This window comes from Rhodnius prolixus, unplaced genomic scaffold (genome assembly GCF_049639745.1).
Source record: "Rhodnius prolixus isolate KJV_2025 unplaced genomic scaffold, Rpr scaffold_1, whole genome shotgun sequence".
NCBI lineage: Eukaryota > Metazoa > Arthropoda > Insecta > Hemiptera > Reduviidae > Rhodnius > Rhodnius prolixus.
This window is the reverse complement of record NW_027411581.1, coordinates 806340-829191: the sequence shown is the minus strand read 5'-3', so window position 1 is coordinate 829191 and position 22852 is coordinate 806340. Positions and strand designations below refer to the sequence as shown.

The window sequence follows — 22852 nt, the reverse complement described above, 5'->3', positions numbered from 1 at the left end:
TGTAAATGTGAATGCATAGATAACATTGAGTTGTACGCGTCATCAAAACTCGTAGTTTTTATAAACATAGTCTTTATCAATCTATACGATGAGAAGTTGCGTTAGCTCAGAACTCTTAGTAAAAAAACAGATTATATAGTGAACCATCAAAAACAAGTAGGGCAAATTCAACTACATTTGATTGCATGGTCATAGTCATACGATTACAATACCTTTGCTACCAACACGAATTTTGTGTAGAACTCAATTTCAATAGATAAATCATTCAAGCAATTTGATAAATATGCAATGATCCAGTAGCTCCTAAAATAACATTGTTTTCATTAATTAATTATAATTTTTACCATGAAAGTAATGTATAAAAAATCAAGTAATGGTTGAACACAATATCAGTATTTTTCCCACAATATCAGTACTTTTCCACTCTGACCTCGTCTGTACGGGGTCAAATATATTTCTCTTCCATGATGAGATATGCACGCCAACCACCTTGTATTGGAAGGACCCAAGACTCAGTACCTTGTGTTCTTTTTTCCATATTTCTTTTACCACATATCAACTTGCAGCGATGATTCTTGCTTTTACTTCTTCAATCATCATTAGCTGCTGTTTACATGGTCCTTCCTCCTTTCCTAACGAATGATTGAGAGTAATTTTTTGCTTTGCACCAGCTCTGTCATACGAAATCAAAATATGAAGAGAAAGTCGAAAATTCTAATATTTTTAAAGGTGCATATTACCTCAAAAGTTGTGCTTCTCTAAAACAATAAAAACATTTTAAGAATTGCGTTTTTAGCTGTCATTAAATCAACTTGATCTTCAAATATTAGATTTTGAAAATATTTTAAGTTTACTTTTTCTTACTTTCTCGAACTAGGTAAGAGAAAGTATTGCGATGGTGACAAATTTTTTACAGTAAGTTTTCACAAATGATATCCTTTTTAGAATTCTTGGAGTCCAAGAAAAGTGGTATTTAGAAAATATTTTGTTTGTACTCGTATATGTTTATGTGATCACCAGCTCAAAAAATAAAAACTGCAAGAATCACGAATACTTTGTACTGTGTTCGGCAACTCCTAATACTTTGTATTTTGTTCGGTTACACGTAAGGGTTACATGTTACTTCGCTGCCGAACTCTAAATCCGAAGTAGCACATCTTAAGAGAATTTTCTTACAATTGAGAGGTTTTCTCGAAAATAGCTCTACCGATTTCCTTGTCAATTTTTTTTTAGTAGTTATGACACTTTGAACTATTGCATGATTAATTTTAAAGATGTTTCTATGAAAATTAGACTAAGGGTTTGGGATGGGTAGGTTTTCCTTCGATAAAGATCGATATTGAGAAAAAAAAAAAAAAGGTGGCTCCCCTCCAAGCTGCCATTTTAGACTATTGTGTGGTCGTATTACTCAAATACAATTAATAAATAGTTAATTGTTAGCTAACAAATAACGAGAGTAGAAAATTTCTCTACTGCAAGTATCCCTACTAGATTCGATTTTTCACTCTTATAATTTTTTTTTTCGATATTGGCACCTAAAGATTTGCTCCCACTTTGTTTACACATTACACAAACGTAAAATTTGTCATGAGGAATTTCTTTGGGAGTGGAGTTAGCAGGCAGGGATCCTCTAGCCATTTATTTACGTTTATTATGTAACGTCACAACAGTCGGAATCATATTCCTTGGACTAAGGATGTCATACTCAATTAAAACACATCATTTGTTGTAACGGGCAAGATTCACGCGGGCCACTTCACACTTACAAATTTTGTTACATTTATATTCTGTATTGAGGATTCAGGAATGTGGGTAGAATAATTAGTACACTATATAATTGCTTTTATTTAAACATTTATTTTACTTAATTTATTTATAAAACTAAAATTATTCTTTTTTACCCGGAACTTGCCAGCGTTTTCCTCGTACTAGTTTTCTAATATCTGACAGAAGAGACAATCTTCATTAGGGCAGATGGACGTTTATCAGTTAATGTTGCTGTGTATGCAGTTTTATTTAATTTTATAGACGAAAATAGTTGTTCACACATGTTCTCCCGAAATAACATAAAATTGGTGCAGCTAACTTTTTAAAAATCCACGTGATAGTTGAAAGGCTAACGAGGAAATGTGTGTACGGATTTTCCTGAATCTCCCCTAAGCGCTTTTTCCTTCATAACAATTTTATATATTTTCATTTTATTTCAAAACATCATGGGTCACAGTTTGACCCTGAACTCCGGCCTTGAACCTATTAGCATTAAGTACTTTCTCGACTCCCAAACTCCACTTTACAAAGAGATAAATTAACAAAGTAGGCAGCAGTAATAAAGTAATAAAGCTCATTTTTCTAATTCTCTTTGTAAATTCCAGGATGTTCCCCAGTAATAAATTCTCATTTTCCATAAAGCTATCACCCGTCCGTCCTTTGGTGACCCATGCCAGGGCAGCCTGGCATTTCTAAATCCAACTTCTCCTAATTTCAAATTACCCAAAATAAATTTCTTCGATAAGCCTCAAACGTTTTACCAGGTACTTCACTTCCCCTTTAGCTAATTCTTTTCAACTGATCAATAATAACAAAATTTTAATGACCTGGAAGATAGCAACAGTATGAAAAAAAGAAAATTGTCAAAGTTGGATGTTTTTCAACATTACGCCATTGCGCGCAATTTTTAACGCTCAACCTTTATTGAACAGTACTATCGGACAGTTTTAATAAAGTAGACTGAATAAAACTAAGAAAATATATTTACATTTTCTAAAGCAATTATGTAACACATTTGTACATTTTTGATCATACAGTCCAATGATTCACAAGAAAACTTATTAACAAAATTAACAGAAAACAATAAATCTTATTTTGGTATACAAAATCCAAAAATTTAAAATTTGAATTTTTTCACATCAACATTTGCTACTGATTTATCAAGCTTTCTTTTCTTGATTGTGGCATTCGTGTCAAGATCTTCTTGGAATTTGTTGAAGAAATGTTTGGATGACTTGACAGTTGCGTTGGTGCTTTCGTTCAGTAACTGAAATCAACCAAATCAAAACACAGATCAATAATCTGATAAGAAATCTTACTGCACTTTCTTTTTATTTTTTACATATCTCACCTCTCTCCGCAAGAGAAAACAAAGATTACATCAAAATTTTCTTAAAAGATTTATCACCAGAAATATTTGCACTGAGGTTTGTCGAAAATTTTGGTTTTATAGAATCTTAATTTTATTAAAGTTGCGAGGTGGTGTAAGAGATAAAGTCATCTCCCCATATTACTGAAAGAACGGGGTGCGCCATCTTACCTTGTGTAAGATATTTTCTTAGTAATACAGGTTTCCAATTTCAAGACATTATTCTGTCAGTACGTGTGTCGGATAGATTGTCTAAGTGGTAAGTTAAAAAGGGCACACTTCACAGTTCCTAAGAAACTTCTCATCAAGTGCAACAATGATACCCGAAACGTGCACCAAAATCAGTTTAAGTAGCCTTTCCACCTCCATTTTCTGGTTTATTGAAGAACCAAATAATTTCTGGAGGAATCTCTTGAAAACTGTTCATATGAGGGTTGCATAGCCAAAGCCTTTTGGAGATTTTTAAAGTTTCTACCAAACTGTAAATGCTATTTAGCTCAACACGAAATTCGGATGCCAAAAACTTATAAATAAATAAATAATAAAACAGCCCAATATGCTGAGATCAAAAAAGATCCAAACTAAAATGCAGACATTTAGCAGTGGATACAAATCGATCCAAAAATTACTATTATAATTATCGAACGAACGTTTTAAAACTGTCCGGTAGGACAGTTGTATAAGGGTTGATCATCAAAAACTGCACGAAAAAGCGTAACGTTGAAAAACACCTAACTTTGACAATTTTTTTCTCTTTTTCTATAAAAGATAAAATTCCCAAATTTTCTTTAAAATATAGGGCAAACCCTCCTTTATAGCTGTAATTTTTTTGCAACAGCCTAGATTTGATAGATATTGAGAAAAAAGATGCTGAAAATGAGCAAAAACGGCATTTTCAAAAATTGTTCTTGTTCTTGTTCTTGTTCTTCTTCTTCTTCTTCTTCTTCTTCTTCTTCTTCTTCTTCTTGTTGTTACCTTTTTTGTAAACAACGTAGCGCCTAAACGCGTGAACCGATTTTCATGAATGAGGTGTCATTAGAGTCGGAACTTTATGTAGATGTGCCTTTTGGGGGTCTCGATGCTGCACATCGAATGGGAGAGGAGTTAGCCCCCTTTATGTAAGGCCCCCTCCAAAATTATTATCATTAATTACTCTGTAAATCTTAGCCCGATTTTGATAAAATTTGGTAGGATGACAGGGTTAGGGCTCCCCTACGTAACATTAAAGCGACGATCTGCTCTTACACTTGTTAAGGGGAAGTATAGCAATCGTTTCAAATTATCGAAACGTGAACCGATTTTCATGAATAAAGTGTCATTCGAATCGAAATTTTGTACAGATTTGCACTTTAAAAGTCTCAACGCTGTGCCTCATAAGGAGGGGAGTTTGCCCCACCCAAGTAAGGCCCTTTCTAAAACTATTATTACCAATATTTCTATAACGGTTAGTCCGATTTTGATAAAATTTAGTAAGAAGAAGTGGTTAAAGCTCCTCTACGTGGCTGTGAAGTGCCATCATGCTTTTACACCTACTAAGAGGAAGTATTGCAATCGTTAAAATTTTCAATGAGTGAACCGATTTTCATCGATGAATTGTAGTTCGATTCAAAATCTTTGCCTCTTTGCCTTTTAGGGAGAAATACTGTAATCGCAGTTTATTTTTCTTACTCCTCTTAAAGGGAAGTACTGAAATCGCAGTTTAATTTTGCTATTTACGTACAAATTACCTTCCTATTTTATTCAAAACGCTTTCTCAAAAAAATTGTTATTGAGGATGGCTTGGGGACCGCAACTATAATCATTCTTTAAAAAGATCTGTCCAGTGGTAGTAACTCCGACTTAACACCTTTTCAGGTTATAATGATAAAATTAAATTTATTATTCCCAATTTTAATAAAATCTGTAAAGCAGATATGTAACTTTGCAAAACATACAAAAAAGAAAATCTGTCCAAAAGGTACAAAAATCTCTTTAACAAAAACTTACAGTTTAAAATGTTAAGTATAAGGGTTGATTAAACGCCAAAAGGTACACAAATCAGCAAGTACCCAACATTTCATTAATACTTCATTGATATTATTTTAAGTAATTTTACTACATTAATTTTCATTAATATTTTTTTGAATTTATTAGATGTTTCACAGACCCTTATGCTGGCCAGTTCATTCATTTTCTTTTTCTTTTTTTTTATGATTTAAGTCGCTTCAACAACTTCAACAATCTGCGGTTATTGGCGCTCGCAGCTTTTTTCAGTGCACTGCCGGCCTCCGGACAGTGTTCTCTCGTTACAGACAACTCTGTCCATCACCCGGACAGTGAGCTGTAAGAAGCTCTTAGAAAGAGAAAATCTAAGGGTCAGCAGCTGGATTCGAACCCGGAACCTCCACGTGGGAATCCAATATGCTAACCGCATAGCTAATTTGTTCATTCATAATATTTTATTTTTTTGTTATAATTATGATAAAATGTATATTATATTTTCGTAATTAAATAGGTACTTTATTTTAGCTTTATTCCAAATTATTCTTCTGATCTATCTTTATTATGCTCTTTATTCTGAATAGTCACATATATCGTATGTATGTACATGCACGTTAAAGTAAAAAAAGACAAAGGCAGAGTCGGCTACTATTTAAATTTGAATCACGGATTTAAAACAATATTTCAGTCTAGAATTCGTCTTTCCAAAGTATTCGTGAGCACAAATAACGCGTAGGTAATATCAAGTAAATTATTCAGCAATAATTATTCATTTCTCAATTGTAATTTAATTTAGTCCCTCTAATTTTACTTATAGTAAAATACTGGAATAATTATGTTAGCTGTCATAAAAATATGCATATCTTATTTATCTTATTACAGTCAATCTAAGTTAAATGGTGTTCTACTTGAACAAATATTGTGTAGATTAAAATGGCCAGCATAAGGGTCTGTGAAACATCTAATAAATTCAAAAAAATATTAATGAAAATTAATGTAGTAAAATTACTTAAAATAATATCAATGAAGTATTAATGAAATGTTGGGTGCTTGCTGATTTGTGTACCTTTTGGCGTTTAATCAACCCTTATACTTAACATTTTAAACTGTAAGTTTTTGTTAAGGAGATATTTATAAGCATCAATAATATTAATTTGCAGTCTAACATTAAATCAAACCTACTTTGAAATTGCTTACCTTTACGTTGCGACTTTTTGTCAACGAGCTTATAGACGTATTTGGGATATTTTGAGTACGTTTGGCTTTAATAGCTTGTAATTTTTTCTTCTTACGCCGTTCTCTCTTTTTATCTGTAGCACTTCTCTCCTCTTTGCTGATCAACTGTCTCTTGGACTCACCTAAGCAACAGAAAGTATTTTATCTCTAGAGGGTTGCACTTAGAGCAAGAAGGACATTTCTGTTCGGGTTCATGCATTTTTTATTTATTTTTACGAAGATTTATTTTTACTTTTTCTAACTCTTCGGAATCAATTTTGCGTTTTCACCGGGAATACACGTTTTGAGCGATCTGCCCGAATATAGTTAAAGTGATGATTCGTGCTGACTACGCGAGAAACATTTAGGTATATTATTAATTTAAAACATTTTTCCAGAAAACTTAACTTGAGCAGGTACTTACAGTGAGATGAACTTTAAACTCTCCTCTAAAGTGGCGTTTCAGTAAAACTGCGGTTCTATCACTAGCGTTTCCAATTATTTATGAGTATGAAATTTCTCAGATTTGAAAAAATAATTACTTCACCAGAAGTGCGATTACACAGATCGGTTTATTCGAGACTTCCGCCATTATCTTGACAATCATCATAAAGGTTTCAATTTCAATTTGTTTTGAATTTGTTTTTATCAAACAATATTGATTTTAATGTCGTTTCTGTGACGTGACGCGCCCTTTTATTATAGTGAACATGATTATGTTGAAGTTGATTAACATTTTAGTATAAGTACTAAGTATTTCTACGACGTATATCAAAGGTACGTTCAATTCTAAATAGGAACGACATTCACCACTAAGAAAGCTAACACTCACATGGACACTAGCAGAGGTAGTTGATGGGTGCGATTATTGTGCTTAGAGTACCCATAGACAAACTTTAACTCATCTACACACACGTTTATTCTCACTCGTAGATTACAAATTTTCAAATGTCAATGTTCTATGATCTTACTCCGAAATCAAAGGGAATCTCAGATCTTTTCGGTCCGCAATGGGATACTAATACCCAACCTTCCTGAATTTCTCCAAAGACAAACACCTGCCTCGCCAAATACAATTAGTAGCAAACTTTTAATAAGTTATACATGAATTCGTCTGGCTCGTTTGTCGGAACACCGACATAGATTGGCTACTAAACGTTTCTCTGATTTACTAATAAATTTTCACATTGTGTATTACTTGAAATTTCCTCAGGTGCGAGCAAGTTTCCACGGGATGTAGCCTCAGGAGCAACTTCTTCCACCATTACTGCTGGCAGGTTTGAAACTATTTTTATTTCCGGTATAGCCTGTAACAACAAAAAAAAAAATAATAGTGACCAACCAAAAATGTAAAATATAAGATTTTAAAGTATAATCTTAAAATATAAGTAACACCTTACTGGTTTTGGAACGAAATGAAAATTTGAAAGAGTATCCAGTTTTTTAAACACAAAATGCATCAACTTTTTTATTTCTTCCTGCTCCGGGGTCATCTTCTCAACTTTATCCTTCTCCACAGTTTGATCACTCTTCTGCTTCAAATATTCCTGGAATAAGCATCAAAGTTACGGTAAAATAGAGCATTTGTCTGGAAAGATTGAATGTCTAAACAGGCATTGCAATTTGAAAGGACAAAGACTATTTTGAGTTTCCGGCTATCACTAGTTTTCTGGTTGGGTGTCTCAGGACAAATCCAAGTTCTGATATTTTCGTAAATGCAGACAACAAGGTGAGCTAGCCACAATAATTACCTCCTGCTGCAGAAATCACTTGTATTGCTGAGGGCGAAGAACCTAACTACTTCTCTTAGTTCAACTATCTAATATCTAAAGCTATCCTATCTAAAAACTAAGAAACCGTTTGATATCACTAAGCCCTACCTTCTCATACACTTCAGCCAATGACAGCTTACTCTTCTCCTGGTCAAGAACTATGGCTTTTTTGAATTCATGTGGACTTTCGACGGGTTTAAATTTTTTCTCCACATCATCATATGCGCTATCTTTAATTCTTTTCAAAATAATATCCTCCAACTTCAAGGTTACTTCCTTAGTTACTACCGGAGCTGCAACATGGCATGAACAATAATGAATAAATAAAAAACATAAAGAAAGATCAAAATGCATCCAAATATAATCAGTTGATTTGCCTATGTAAATGAATATGTGTGACTTTTTGTGAAATACATTATACGTTTTCTAGAAGAGAGTATTCAAGTGGGTAAATATTAACTTTCATTTATTTTATTTCGTGAAACCTCTAACACTTGGCTCTAAGTTCAATTCCCTCATTAACCAATTCGTCAGTCAACTAACAACACTTATAACTGAACTCATTCCAAAACTTTTCAACTGAATTGCTGCCTTCCTCTAAAAAACCTATGGGTTGAATCCCACAGAGACGACTTAGAATTCTCTTACAGAACAGAACGCCCAGAGTCAAAGCCCACGGCGGCGCAGCCATTTTCGTGTCTACAACGTTCTTTAACGATATGTAACAATATAAAAATATATTTATTTACCTGGACGTTGAGATAGATCGATTTCTACGATTTCTTCCAACAGGGAGTTGACTGGTCGCTGAGAAGCTTCAACTTCCCCCTTAAGGGGCCATGCTTTCTCCTGTAACGCTTCTTCTTCCAGCTTGTTTATTTTATTTCGCAGTTTTTCTTGTTTCAATTCAAACGAAGATTTAAGAAGTACAGCGGCTTGTTGTTTCTCTAAAGAACTTTTCAGGCCTTGCATAAGCTCACGATCGCTACAAAATCAAAAAAGACCGAAGTTTAATTAAGAGCGATCGCAATATAACATTAATAATGTAGGATATAAAAATACTTTTTGAAAAACATAAAAAATGATTTTTCATTGACTTTGAATGACACATGTTATTTCTCAATACGTCACCTATTTAATTTTCACACGGTTCATACTTCCCCAAGAAAAATTGCACCGTCCTCGACAGATATAAAAAATGAAAAAGTTTGTTGAAATTATCACATCTCAGATCTTACAATAAATTTAGTTCACAATATTGTGCTTCATAATCTGAAGATAATTATGAAATTTCGCTCAATACGAAAACTCAATAGTTTTCCTTCTTCATGTTATAAATGAGATTTCTATCAAGCTTAGAAGACCAGTAGGTTAGAAGATACGGGGATGTTGAATTTCTTCGGATCTCATGTCTCACTCTATGTTTAATTCACTATACCTCAATTACAACGTATGACTCGTATTTCCAAATCAAAAATTTTGTGAACGTTTTATTATTAACTACTGAACGGTCCAAACTTAATTACCTCTCGTCACCGGATTCCTCTTCTTCTTTCCAAGGCTCTAACTCAGTCTTATCTTCTCTTTCTGAGTCACTCTCATCGGAAAGATCATTTCTAAGCGATTTGGTACCAGCTACTTCTTCACTCTCTTCAAAAAATTCATCGTACATAATACCACCGGCTTCCTGTGAACCATATTTTACATCAAATGCGAACTGCTATTTATTATGAAAAAAAACATTAACTTTCTTTCTTAATGAATTCATGTTTAAGAAAAAAGATGAAAAGCACGAAGAGAAAACCTATTTCTATTAATTCTTCAGGTCTTAAATTGCAAGAGGAAGGATGTTCACCTCTGTGTTAAGCACAACTTTTTTCTAACGGAAAAACGTCTAATACGAATCTACGTGCAAAAAGTCGTTTGTAAGACTAAAAAGGAAAGAAAGGATTTAGACTTCTTTTTTTGTTTTCTTTTTTAGGAACGTAGAAGATATTTTTTGGTGGATATTACTCAAATATCTTAGAAGTTCATTTAATTCAACTTATCATAAAGCACCTTCTTTCGCTAAACATTCACAACCCTCTTAAATTGAAACAGTTGAAGATGACTTTTGTGTGTAAGGACGACGACACAATCTAAATATTTTATAGTCTGGTTTTCAGGTTAAAAAAACAATAAATAAATCAGCTAATTTTGAAATTACGACCAGATTTGAGCCTGCAAAGAGCACACAACAAATCTTGTTAGTACATTCTCTAGGCTAGAAGATGCCCTTACTGGTTTCATTCCTCCATACTGCTCTGAGAAAACTGCTGACTATTCCGCCAGAATTGCTTTCTGTATTTACATTAATGAGTGCACTCTGGACTTCTCATTTATGGAGAATACATTCCGAATATTCAGTTTTAGTTATGTAATCATAAATTTTCACACATCGAGTGTTAACCTAATATGAGGAACTGGAAACATTACACTCGCAAGCAAAGTGATTATTAAAAACATTTACTTGTGCAATTTAAAAAAAAAAAAAAATCACAATATGCATATATGTTAGTAAAGAATGACAACAACTTACCGAATCATCTTCCGAGGGAATATCGTCAAAATAATCAACGTCGCTGTCATTTTTACCCTTGTCTGTATTTTCTGATTTATCCAAAAATTTCAACATTGCTTCTTCATCAAAGAAATCCGGCTTTTCTGGAATTTTAATTTTTTTTTATTAATTGGAGTACATTAATGAAAATTTTAAAATTTAAATGTCACTTTGTTAAAGATATTTTCAAAAACTTGATTGCAAATTGTTATATTTTTATGCGAGAATTCTAAACATCCGTTTCCGTATCAGAGTAAAATTTTCTTAACTCTTTCTGGTCTATCTATTATTGTTTCTTAGGAAGGATTTTAGGGTAAAAATTTTTGCAATAATGCGTGAATTACTCTATGACGGTTCTACCTTCTAAGAATTGAATGTATTCTTGAATTGCTAATTTGGGGGAAATTAATTGAAGTATTCCACAAATTTCCAAGTTCTCGTGATTTGCTTAGTAAACGTTTTTAAGGGTTTTCTTTACAAACAAACCCTTTACATGATGAATCAAAACGCTTCTTCAGAAAATGAAATGCCAATTCGTTGTCTACGCTAGTAACTGTGAAAATGCTAAAAAATATGAATAAAAATAATAAATTAATTTATCTTACTAGTTCGAGTAGGTTGCGAAGAAATTTCATCTACATCTTTCTTTTCGTCTTCATTCTCCTCTGAGCCACCATCTTCAACGTCTTCATCTTCTTCTTCAGCTACGTCGATAACTTCCTTATCACAGTTCTCTTCCTCAATCTGTACAATTAAATAACACAGTCATTCACTATCTGGTTGAGGGTGGGTACTTCCCTACCGATTGCCTTTTTGTCAAGTAAAAAAGTAACAAAAAAAATTATAAATATAAATAAAAAAGCAAAACATTCTGTGAATTGGTATTTTTAGGTGAGGGAATAGTGACTGAAATTAGCATTATTCTTTCTTCCTTCTGCATGAATCAGTCACCAAAACAATGAACAATAGATCATTTCCCTTATGGAAAAAGGGGCTCACAAAGAAATTAAGATAAATTAAAGCGAAGCATTAGATAGATTGAAATTTAAGTAATATAAATTATTGTATTTTTAACCTTAAGTGGAAGCTGAAGTCTGTTTTTCATAACAGCAGAACAAGCTATAGTTGAAATGTAATCGCGGCGACAATTGATCAGCTCCAGTAAGTGCCAAATCCCTTCATCATCAATAGCACCATTTTCAACTAATTCTTTAAGTTCTTTACCTGTAGTTTCAACTTTACCTTTACCAGGATCATTCTCTTCTTTAACTCTCACCTGTTCATAAATATTCAGTAAAATATTCCACGTTATATCTATGAACTTTGAATCTTTCTTTGTAATCCTAAAAAATAAAGGAGATAAAATTACTCTAATTTTAAAACACGACCCACAAACAAATATTCAATTTTAAACAATATAATTACCGAGAATGAAAATCAGGATGTTTCTCCACATTTTCTAACAGTTCTATAAACTCACTGAAGCAAGAGATCATTTTGAACGAATTAATTTATTTTTAATATATATTTTGAAAAAGCACATGCCTACAACAAACCTCTTTACAAAGGTTTATAACCTAACCACATTACAACCACCTAGTTTGTGTGAGCGTGAGGTATAAAGTTGGTAATCAGTAAGCACCAATTGTAACCTTCCTTAAACGAATAACTAATCGATACAATAAAACATTGAATCAAAAAACTGTATATACAGAAGTACCGGAGCAAAAGCCAGATGCCCGTCACTGTCAAACTTGAGAGTGAGTTTTAATTTAATAGAAGAAAGTGAAATTTCATGATGTAATGTAAAAAACATACGTTCCTGACCTAATATAAGGTCCAATTGGTAATTTGACTGGTTGCAATTACAAATCATTTAAATAAGTTAAGAACCTAAAATACAAGTGTTAAAAAATTCATATCTTAATAGCTTAAAGGATAGCTTTTCTGATTTAAAAAAATTAAATTTGACCTTTCGTCATTTAGCCTGAAGACATCCAGAATCAGTAACATACAACACAATAAGAACCTGTGAAATAAATTTAATGAAGGCAATTTATTACAAACTTGTATCGTTATGTCGATAAAAACATACTTAAATCGTTAGTAGAAATGTATAAATAAATTCTCATGAATAGTAATACATAAATCAAGTACAGGTACCGCTAGCTGATTAAAATAATAATCCTTTTGCGCTAGGCAATTACAATACACGAGTCAGATTCCAAAACAATCCTGTCGTACATCAAATTACAAATTGACTTACTTTGTTTTGGCCTCCCATAGAAAATGAATCAATGTGACCCTCTGACTTAACAACAAATCCGTGTATTCCTATATAAAATGGAAAGTGTAAAAAGTAAACGTGGAAAGACCCGTACGCAGGATTCGTCGTCGAAGACAATTCGCCATTCCCAGCAGTTTGTTTCTCCCAGTTCTTTCTCCACCATCCTGTATCTGTATTTTTTTTTTTTTTTAAAAAAAGTACACCAAATTCTTTACTTAGCGTTCATAATCGCCTTTTACTTTAAAGTGACCCTTAGATAAAAGTCCTCGCTGAGCTATTTTCAAAACTGTTCCTTGAGAGCACTGCTTCGCCATGTGCGGAGGATTTTCCATGTCTCTTTTCATGTCCCCACCCATTCACCAAAACATATATTTAGTTTGTATTAATTTTATTTATTTTTACAAAATTTTAACATTAGTTTTTTTTTTTTAAATTTATAAGATCACATTTGTTAAAATAAAACTAAAACCTAAAGCTTTTATACAAATTATATATTGCTATTAGATGGCAGTCTTTATTTTTCTTACATATTCTTGTCCAAAAATACATTTAATCAGCTCCTTCGACGGCCACATGGTTCCCGAATGGAACATAGATGACTCCTTCCTGAAGATATTGGGCCATTCGATCACACTGTTCATCCTCAAATGTACTGGAAATTGTGGGCGAATTGTACAATGTTTTTATTACATCATATTTGGCCTGCTTTCCTTCTAAAGTTGTTTCCGTAGAACGATCCAACAAAAATTCGAACAGACCTGGAAGAGAGTTAGATGAAAATAAAGCTTTCTCACAAGGTAAATTATTACTTTATAATCCTAATTGATTTCTTTCGCTCTAAAAATTTTTATAAAAGCTTTTTCAAACGAAATTATAGAAAATTATGTTTGTTCTAATCAGTCACTTTAAATAGTATATTTTGCTTATATGGAATATGAAGAGGCTTCCTTGCCTTCCACTACCGAAATTGTTGATAAATTAGTTCACATACCAGGATGGTTAATAATTTTAATCTGTCCCCATCGATGTGCAGCAATTTTCTCTAGTACATTAAATGCAGCCGCCTTAATATCAGGAAAAGGTTGTCGGGTCATTTCGAAAATGTTCTGGAGAGCGGACGGTCCAAGTTGGTTAAACCAAGCCAATGATACTTTGGTTATATCACTTGTAATGTGGTCCACCTAAAATGGTTAAAAATTGGCATTTAAAATAAATGAATAATTATTGGTTAGCTGCATTTGAATTATATACATAAGTATGTCGAACATTGTTCATTGTATCTACAATACGCACACTAAGATGAATAATGTGAGCAAGTGCGGCCAACGCTCTAACTCGCCATTCTGTCGGCAATTTCGTGACGGCCTCTTGAAACTTCCCCATAACATGGCGCATCACTCGTTCGTCTAGATGGTAAAAGGGCAACAACTTAATAGTATGAAAGTTTAGGTGGTTGACAAAAACAATTCAGTCTTCAGCTAAATCCATCTGATAACTCAATCAATGCTTCTTCTACAATACCATCTCCAACGTCGTTACTTAAAAAAGGATTTAAAACCTAATCTGAGGTTTTCAAATTAAAAGGAACCTTCGAAATTTTCTTGTACAACTCTGAGCAAAATTTCCGGACGATTATAAAAGAGATACTACAATTTCAGCACCTATATTTCTTTTCTACTCCGTTTCCAACCCAGCTAGAAATTAATGTATATAACGTCGTCTTAGGTGAGGATTATAAAAAGTTTTAATTTTTAAATAAATGCTGAAATGTGAATTCTTACATTATTAAGAATCGTATGTTCTATTTGTTGATGTACTTTTTTTTATCTATGTTAAAGAAAATTTGTAAAAACTACTTTTTTGTACAGGAACCTCAAAACGTGTGAATTACCGGCAAAAAACTCCAATTCGCAAATCTTCACCATTAAAATGCTCCCTCTTACCTAGGAGATAAGGAAATATAATAAATTCGAAATGAAATTTAGTGCCTTCTTCTGGCACACAGAGCTAATCTTTAGAGTTGAAACATTAGATAAACTTAAGAAATACTGATGAAACAATAGCATTTTCAAATATACCTTGCTTGTACAGAGCTGCCTTGCCTGGAGGAGAGTATGCAATGAAGGCAATCGTTTCTAAAGACACAATCGATATGTTTACATCACTGGAGTCAACTCCTTTGAATACTTCTTTAAGAACTTGGGGATATAACGCTACCAAGCGTTGCGGAAATTCACGTCCAATATGGCCGAAAAATCTTGCTAGACCTTTATTTAAATATATATGTATGTTATTTAGTCTGTTATACAATGAAAATCTTGTAATAGATGTACATACCTGGATAAACTAATGAAGCTAAAGGATTGTCAGTGAACGATGCAATCTGCTGAGCAAGTAAATTAATAATATCATTTCTAACCAGAAAGTCATATCCATGGACAGTTCCTACTAACGGTGTGATTACTTCTAAAGCGGCCATCGTGGCTAGTACATCGTTTGACTTTAGATGATCTATCAATCCGCCAAACAAACCGCAAGATTCAATTTTTCCTAAACCTTCAGGTGAATGTACACTAATATCCACCAGTACCTGAAAAGATTATTGTATGGTAGAAAAGTCAGAGAAGTAGTTACAGTATAGTTTTGCTACTACCTACTAAAAATTACCTGATACATTCTTATCTTATAGACGTCGCTTTGACTCGTCTGCATAATTAATTGACGCACAAACATATCTTGACAGATTACATTCAAACCATCTTCTGTTTGTCCCAGCTTTGTCAGGAATTCTATAGCTCGCGTTCCAACTGATATTTCTTCGTTACAGAGGCAGCTAATTATTAAGTTAAGAACATTTGAATTCAGTAGAGTGATCAACTCACGTTCTCCTACGCCTCTATTAAACTAAAAATCATTATTTGTAACAGATATACATTCATTAATAATCCATCCTTTATTACTACCTTTGCAGTGTAGAGGCTTAGGCACAAAAATAAAAGTATCTTAAATCACAAAAACTACCTCTTTCAAGACCATTTCTTTCACCTCCTTAAATGGGTGACCTAAAGCTCGGACGAGGGGTGTAGCATAATCAGACAAGGTCACCTGAGATGGTTTAATTGGCAAAACAAGTGTTAATATATCGCAAGTTGTTAGAACTTGTTTTCTGTAAAAGAGATTAATTCAATTACACATTTAAGATCCTTATCTCATTTTCAATTAAGCACTCTTCACCATAACAGAATATTAATAACTAATTCTCAACGAATTTAAATGTTCTCGTGAAAGAGGATATTGGCCGACTTGAACAGTAAGTCGGCTTCATTAAGGTGTTCGACAGGAAAAATCAATTGAAAAATGAAACCAATTTCATACCTTGGCCTGCTCGCAACAATCCCTTTTTATCATTCAATTTACCACACCTAATTTCTAATTTCTTTCAAAAGCAATAAATTAAATAAAATCAGTTTCTTCTATGAACATAAGCAAACTAATCAGCCTCAAGTAACGTTATACGAATAGTTTGGAAAACTCACCTGTTTGAGGAATTAAGACAATCAAAGATAAATCCCAGTTGTACACCGGCAACACCTTCTGACAACTGGCTAGAATTAAGTGATCCTAAAGCTATCTTTAATTCATACAAATTGTGATCGACTTGAACATCATTTTTTATATTTTCTATAAGATTTTTAATATTTACATCAATTGTACTCATTGTTAAGTTTGAAAACTACCAGTCACTGTAAGATAACCTTCCATGGAAGTAAACGAAGTATACACTGGGACGGATCAGGCTATTGTTTGTATTCAAAACGAGAACAATTTTGGTTCTTAAGTAGAAGTAGTACAAGAAAAGTAGTTAGTTTTAAGCATAATCTAATTTATTTGAATTTTGGCCTCTAAAAATAAGGTTCTTTTTTATTACTTTTCTATATTAATGTTTATTTCATTTGTATGGCTAAAAACCAACAAAATAACATGCTACGGCCCCTTCCCGATACTGCAATAATTTAATCGTATCTGTGCTTCTGCCAATGGATGTTGACAATTGCAATTGTCTTTATAATTTTGTGTTCAAAGATATGTATTTTTATTCTTTTTTTAATAAATAAAGACTATAATAAAAAAATATCTGTGCTGTTATATACATTCTAAACAATCACCAAAATAATTTTTTAAAAAAAGTGTTGTACAATGCGTATACCTTATTTACGCTTATGCATTAAAATATCTTCCTGGTAAAAATGTCTTCACTTGGTGATTAAACTAGCTTTTTGCAGAGTTAAACAAGTAAATTTTTGTTAAGGTAAACATGACATGGTTATTTTACTTTCTATCGCGAGATGATTAATAATATTCCATTGCAGAAGCAGAGAATGTTATTTTACTTTCTATCGCGAGATGATTAATAATATTCCATTGCAGAAGCAGAGAAAGTCAAAAGCATCTCTTTTTTTTCAAAAGCATACTTTCAGCGCTAGATCCCCTTCAAAGGAGGTTTAAGTAATGACCAGCAGGTCTGGTGTGGTACCTAATGATTTCTTTGGATGTTATAACTCCAAAAATTTATTGGAGACGATAGAGAACGTAGTTGTTTAGTAAATGGACAACTATCTCCTTATCCGAGATCTGTGTTTTTCTTTGAAGTATTTGGGATAAGCATCCTACATTACTACAGCTATAGTTTAATTAGACTGAACAATCAGAATTGAAGAAAAAAAAAAAACTCTGTGTATCCGCGTTCATTTTATCCTTTTTGGACGACATAAGATCTGTGAAATGGAACCTCTGAGTAGAAAGCCAGAATGCTAGTCTTTCAAAGCTCTGCTCGCAAATCATATGCTAATTTCAATGGGGAGAGACTTGGAATCGCAGGGAACTTGGAATATGAAAAGAAAACGCCCTGGTCTGGATGTTTAGGCCTCAGCAAGAAAAGATGTTTAATAAGGAGAGGAAAAAACCAGCGGATGTTATTTGTTGAACAGGAGTAGTTTTATCTAGCCAATGAGAAAGGTAAAATCATCCAAATGGATGTCGGAGTAGTATAAAATCAAATAGAAGAGATAACAGGAAGGACCTAGGAAGAAGGGACATAAAGTCAAGTGGTAAGAAGGAATCTGAGAAGATATATATAAATTTAAATTAAGAAATCGTAGACAGGAGAGAAGCACCATTGATTCATTGCTCTCAGGTGTACTGACTTGTTAACACAAAGTTTAATATACATATAACAATTTAGAAAACTAAAGAATTGAATTTATTTAAAATAAAGGAAACGATATAAGTTATACTATTATAGAAATGACTTTGCAAATTTGACGAGATTCTTAATTATTCTTGGATTGTGCTCAGAGCTACTTCGCGACTTAACCTCTCGCGGTTTATTCTTTTCTACTTCTGAATTTGTTAAGTTTGATAACTTTAATGAACATAATGAATTAATCACAAGAATGCATACAGAACATAAAGATTTATTCAAAGTTTCACGGATAATAGAGGGAGAGGACTTCAAATTCTTCAACTTCAAATTGTGGTAATTACCATTCTTAAGGAATTCTCCAAAATAATTATTAAATCGGTCATTATTGCTAAAAATACGTGAACAAGTATGCATCTTTGAACAAGTAATCAACAATGTAGATATAATTTTAAATAAATTAAAGAACACATTTCTTAAATAATTTTAATATACACAAATCGAAATAAATATAATAAACTTTTATAAAATCAATTAAAATTTGTTATAAAAATACAGATATAAAAATAATTTGTTCATTAAACCTTCGACACAACATCTTTCTCACTTCTTGATTTCTTTCTGTAATTTTTCCTATTCTGGTTTGCATGTGCATACATTAACATAGCAAGTGATAAATTCTTTCTGTATGGCATTATAAATAACATCAAATAAGTGCCTTATAATTCTTAATTTTAAAATTCCACATCGAAAAGTGTATTCAGAAATTAATAAAATTTAGGAAATAAGGATATTACTTTCAGTTTCTCTTATTTTTAGACCATAAATATGAGATACCTCAATAATTTATTACAATCTATAGTTTAGAATATTATTTCTTTAATTAGACATATAAATCCTCTAACATTTGAATAAAAAAAGTTTTATATAAAAATACTTGCAAAATTGTGTATTATGTTATGAATTTTATAAATGCATTATTCAAAATGGTCTTTTTCATACATATATTACAAACTGAAAAATGTACTTGCTAAGTGTTAAGTAAAAAAAACTGACTTATTCTACATGATTGATTGTTTTACTGTAGTTCTAATGAAATCAATACATTCATGTTTTATTACTTTCTGTTTTTAATTTTAATGAATGAAAACTTTTTCAGTTAGTTTAAATATTTTTTAACTCACGTTGGTGCCATTTTCCACTTTCATTTATAAATGAAATTAATAAAGCAGGTACAATTTTGGGAATTATTTAAATTCTCATTTATGTTTATAAAAAAACTGATGCTAAAGTTGAATAATACAAGATAAATTATGTAGTATACTCACTGGTGCATCAGTTTAAATGTACTTGTAAAATATAGTACTAAAGTGATGAATAGTATTAAATATAGTTTTAAAAGAACCAATGAATAAAAAATTAAAAGAAAAAAATTATGAGAGTTTTTTCTTGACGGCAGTATATCTTTCCATGTAACTGTCATAACCTTCCATATTAATAAACTGTTTCATTTCAAATAGATTTCCTTCAATGGATAAAGTAGAAATATTCGAATCATTCAATATTTTTACGGGAATACTGTTCAATGCTAGACAATTTTCTTGCATTCGTAGAGTTTTCAATCGGGGACAATCTGCAATGTCTGGCGACAATGATGAAATTTGATTTTGATTCAATATCAATTCAACAACATGCAATTTACTAATACCATCAGGTATTTCGGTAATTTTGTTAAGTGATAAATCAACCATATTCAAATGTTTTAAATCACAAAGCATAACTGGGAATTCTGTGAGTTGGTTTTGTTGAAGACTTAATTCTTTTAGATTGCATAGTTTAGATAATGATTGAGGTAGTGATCTTAGTTTATTGTTGGTAATCGATAGATTTTCTAATTTATTAAGATTACCAATCTCCATAGGTAATTCAGTTAAATTGTTATAATCCACGATGAGTGATTTAAGATTTAGAAAAGAACCAATATCTGGTGGTAACTTACTGAATTTGTTAGATGATAAGTCCAGTGATCTCAATGAACTTTTCAGTTGTTTCACCTCAACTGGAAATTCTACTAATTTTCTGTTTGAAATATTTAACACGCCGGTTTTCTCCGCTGTAGCGTAATGTTTCTTCAGAGCTGTGTTTCCCATGGTTTTAAAAAAAGTTTTGTAAAAACATAAAGATAATATAACTTGTTTTGGAAAGCTAAACTGTGATCAAGGCTATATTACAATTGAAAATTAGCTTTAGAATTATGGAGTGGAAAATTAAATGACACAAGGGATGAGAATAACAGCTGGTTACGTTATCTCGTGCTGATAATGAGTCCACAGTACGCGAAGGCAGCGTCCAGCTGACTGTTGTGCTGAGGAGGGCAGGTTTGCAGCCAGCGTTCTGCTGCTGTGTGTGTTCGTGTAACCCTCAGCTAAAAGATGGTGGGCGACCGATCTCTAATTTTGTTTTCAATATGTTAACGGCGGATATTTGTCAAATAATTATGACGCGTAAATTAGGTGCTCCTTATCTCAACACAAACATATAGCTTCATTAAATCTTTTTCACCTCTATTATGACTTCAACCCCGAAGGCTGAGAAACATGTATCAAGTAAGTAAAACTCCCATAGTTACTCCGATGTTCTTTTCTGATTCTTTTTGTGTTTCTGCCCGGCTTTAAAAAAAAAATTGAAAAAACATTCAACCTACTCCGCTAATTTGATCGTTTTATTGAGCTTTAGTTTTCCAAAATTGCAAATTTAAAAGTGTGATACAGATACAAGGCTATTTTAATTGTTTAAATAGAGTTAACATTAAAGCTGTGCTTTCTCAAAACAACTTATGCTGGAATATTGCTAGAAATGTTAAGAAAGGTTCGGGTGTAAGAAAACATGGTAACCCAGAGAAAGTAACTTTTGGTATCAGGTAATCTGATTAAACATCAATTTTTTTTTCGATAAGTTACTTGAAATATGATTACAAATAATAATGTTGCAAGTTCAGTAACAAATATTTCCTTATCAGTATTTACGTTAATGCAAGAAACAGTGAACTTAACCCTTATCGGAGCAGGCTTCTCATAAACTATTTTTTTTTATTTTCGGTAATATTTAATTCGGAACGGTTTTCGGTGGAATAATAGAGCTTTATTGGTTGAAAGGTTCGCAACTTTAAACAAGTTTAAAAGTAAAATAAAAATGAAATAAATACTCGAAATCATACAATCATTGCGTTTTATTTGACTCCTAGCTTGTGAAGTAATTGTAAACAAATCTTTGAAAATCGTTTAACTCTTATGTTGCATTTTTGGCTAACAAAAATAATTTGCCTCAATTTATGATATTTGTAACTTGCCTAATATATAAGAAATATAATTAGCGAAACACATTGTAAAAATCTACTGAATATGTGTATTGCTAACCTTGGATTGTAAAATTTGATCAATGACAATGTTGATTGATGCTTGTTATATGGTCTCCAATTCAGCTCTGTTCAAAAAAAAAAATTAATGAAACCACTGAAATTTTCCTCTTAACGTCGGAGTGAATATCCAGTGTTCTCCAGAACGAAAGGCTGGGAACACCGATTTATATATCTTCTTCGGCTTTCTGAAGGCACATTTGGTGGTAATAATGCCAGTAATAATAAAAGTTTTCCTGTGTGCCTAACAGTTTAAATAATATACAAAAAGTTATCCAATATTTGATGTATCTTTAAAACAAGTAACATAAACACACTAAATTTGAGCTTCTGTACTACTGAAACTGCAAGTCTGGTTAACTAGCATCCTAGTAAACAAGATTATACTGGATCGAATGAGTATAATAAAACCATTTTGCTTATTTTGCCTTAATCAGAATTAAATAAACTTATATTCGTATTGCTCAAGTAATGAGACTTATTATGTTTTATGTGAACACCTAAAACAAAGAGCGACCTACATCAAGAAGAAAAAAGAATCCCCATGAATCACTTGAGATGTTTAATAACTGTTAATTTCTGTTTATTTTAAGCTATTGTTTTATTTACCACTTAAAATTTAAAGTAAAAAAAATTCTTTTTTTTTTTTGAGAAGTTTAAGAGGTGAAATTCCTGAAGAAGTGAATATTCCAATAGTACGACCTCATTAAACTTACAATGACACCTCAACGCATTCATTAGATTCTTATGCAAGAGATCCCTTGTTCGAGTTCCACTGTAGGCTCTTAGATTTTCTTTCTTCCTAGGAGCTTCTGACTGTTCACTTTTAGTTGATGACCATTATTGTCTGTAACGAGAGAACTCTGTGTGGAGACCGGATAGCACTTACAAAAGCTCTCGGCGCTAAAGCCTTCAGTCGTTTACGCGCCTTAAATTAAAAAATATATTTTTATATAAAAACACAAGATCGTTGATATATCTACAAAGTATCAACGCAATTATGATTATTATCTTAAGGTATCTGCACTTAAGTGAGCTTGAAATGTACTTACTCGAGAAGTTGCACTAAATAAAATAATAATTTATTATTTTAGACTCATTAATCTATTACTCTGGGGCGGGTGTTGGTCTAGTGGTCAAGAGGATGGCTTGGTAAGTGGTAGATCCCCAGTTCGAATCCCGCGTATGACTGCTTTTTATTTGATAGAAAAAATGGTTTATAGTAAAGTATGAGCTTCCGCCCCCGTC

The 22852-nt window shown here is 32.3% G+C and overlaps 4 protein-coding genes across 5 annotated transcripts in view; 1 reads left to right on the top strand and 3 right to left on the bottom strand.

The window, feature by feature from the left end:
- Positions 1 to 2732: 2732 nt before the first annotated feature.
- On the bottom strand, positions 2733 to 12330 carry LOC141452015 (U3 small nucleolar ribonucleoprotein protein MPP10). The gene is made up of 11 exons (XM_074123840.1): positions 12128 to 12330; positions 11778 to 12045; positions 11308 to 11446; positions 10682 to 10806; positions 9630 to 9790; positions 8853 to 9088; positions 8212 to 8396; positions 7732 to 7878; positions 7530 to 7638; positions 6314 to 6474; positions 2733 to 3034 (listed from the first exon to the last, which is right to left on the bottom strand). Exons 1-11 carry the CDS (start codon positions 12196 to 12198, stop codon positions 2885 to 2887), a joined length of 1752 nt encoding a protein of 583 aa, XP_073979941.1. The 5' UTR covers positions 12199 to 12330; the 3' UTR covers positions 2733 to 2884.
- Positions 12331 to 13340: 1010 nt separating this feature from the next.
- On the bottom strand, positions 13341 to 16792 carry LOC141452020 (26S proteasome non-ATPase regulatory subunit 5). Its single transcript, XM_074123844.1, has 8 exons — positions 16526 to 16792; positions 16011 to 16155; positions 15657 to 15893; positions 15327 to 15579; positions 15068 to 15256; positions 14283 to 14395; positions 13981 to 14170; positions 13341 to 13747 (listed from the first exon to the last, which is right to left on the bottom strand). The coding sequence occupies exons 1-8, from the start codon at positions 16705 to 16707 to the stop codon at positions 13539 to 13541; spliced, it is 1518 nt and encodes a 505-aa protein (XP_073979945.1). The 5' UTR covers positions 16708 to 16792; the 3' UTR covers positions 13341 to 13538.
- Positions 16793 to 18661: 1869 nt separating this feature from the next.
- On the bottom strand, positions 18662 to 20538 carry LOC141452045 (leucine-rich repeat-containing protein 57-like). Its single transcript, XM_074123864.1, has one exon. The coding sequence runs from the start codon at positions 20337 to 20339 to the stop codon at positions 19623 to 19625; it is 717 nt and encodes a 238-aa protein (XP_073979965.1). The 5' UTR covers positions 20340 to 20538; the 3' UTR covers positions 18662 to 19622.
- A 118-nt stretch (positions 20539 to 20656) lies between these two features.
- Positions 20657 to 22852, top strand: part of C3G (C3G guanyl-nucleotide exchange factor) — a 37040-nt gene continuing 34844 nt past the window's right edge. For both annotated transcript variants that reach the window (XM_074123753.1, XM_074123746.1), the window contains exon 1: positions 20657 to 20795. In XM_074123753.1, coding sequence (XP_073979854.1) covers positions 20759 to 20795 — 37 coding nt within the window. In that variant the 5' untranslated portion in view covers positions 20657 to 20758. The remainder of the gene's footprint in view (positions 20796 to 22852) is intronic.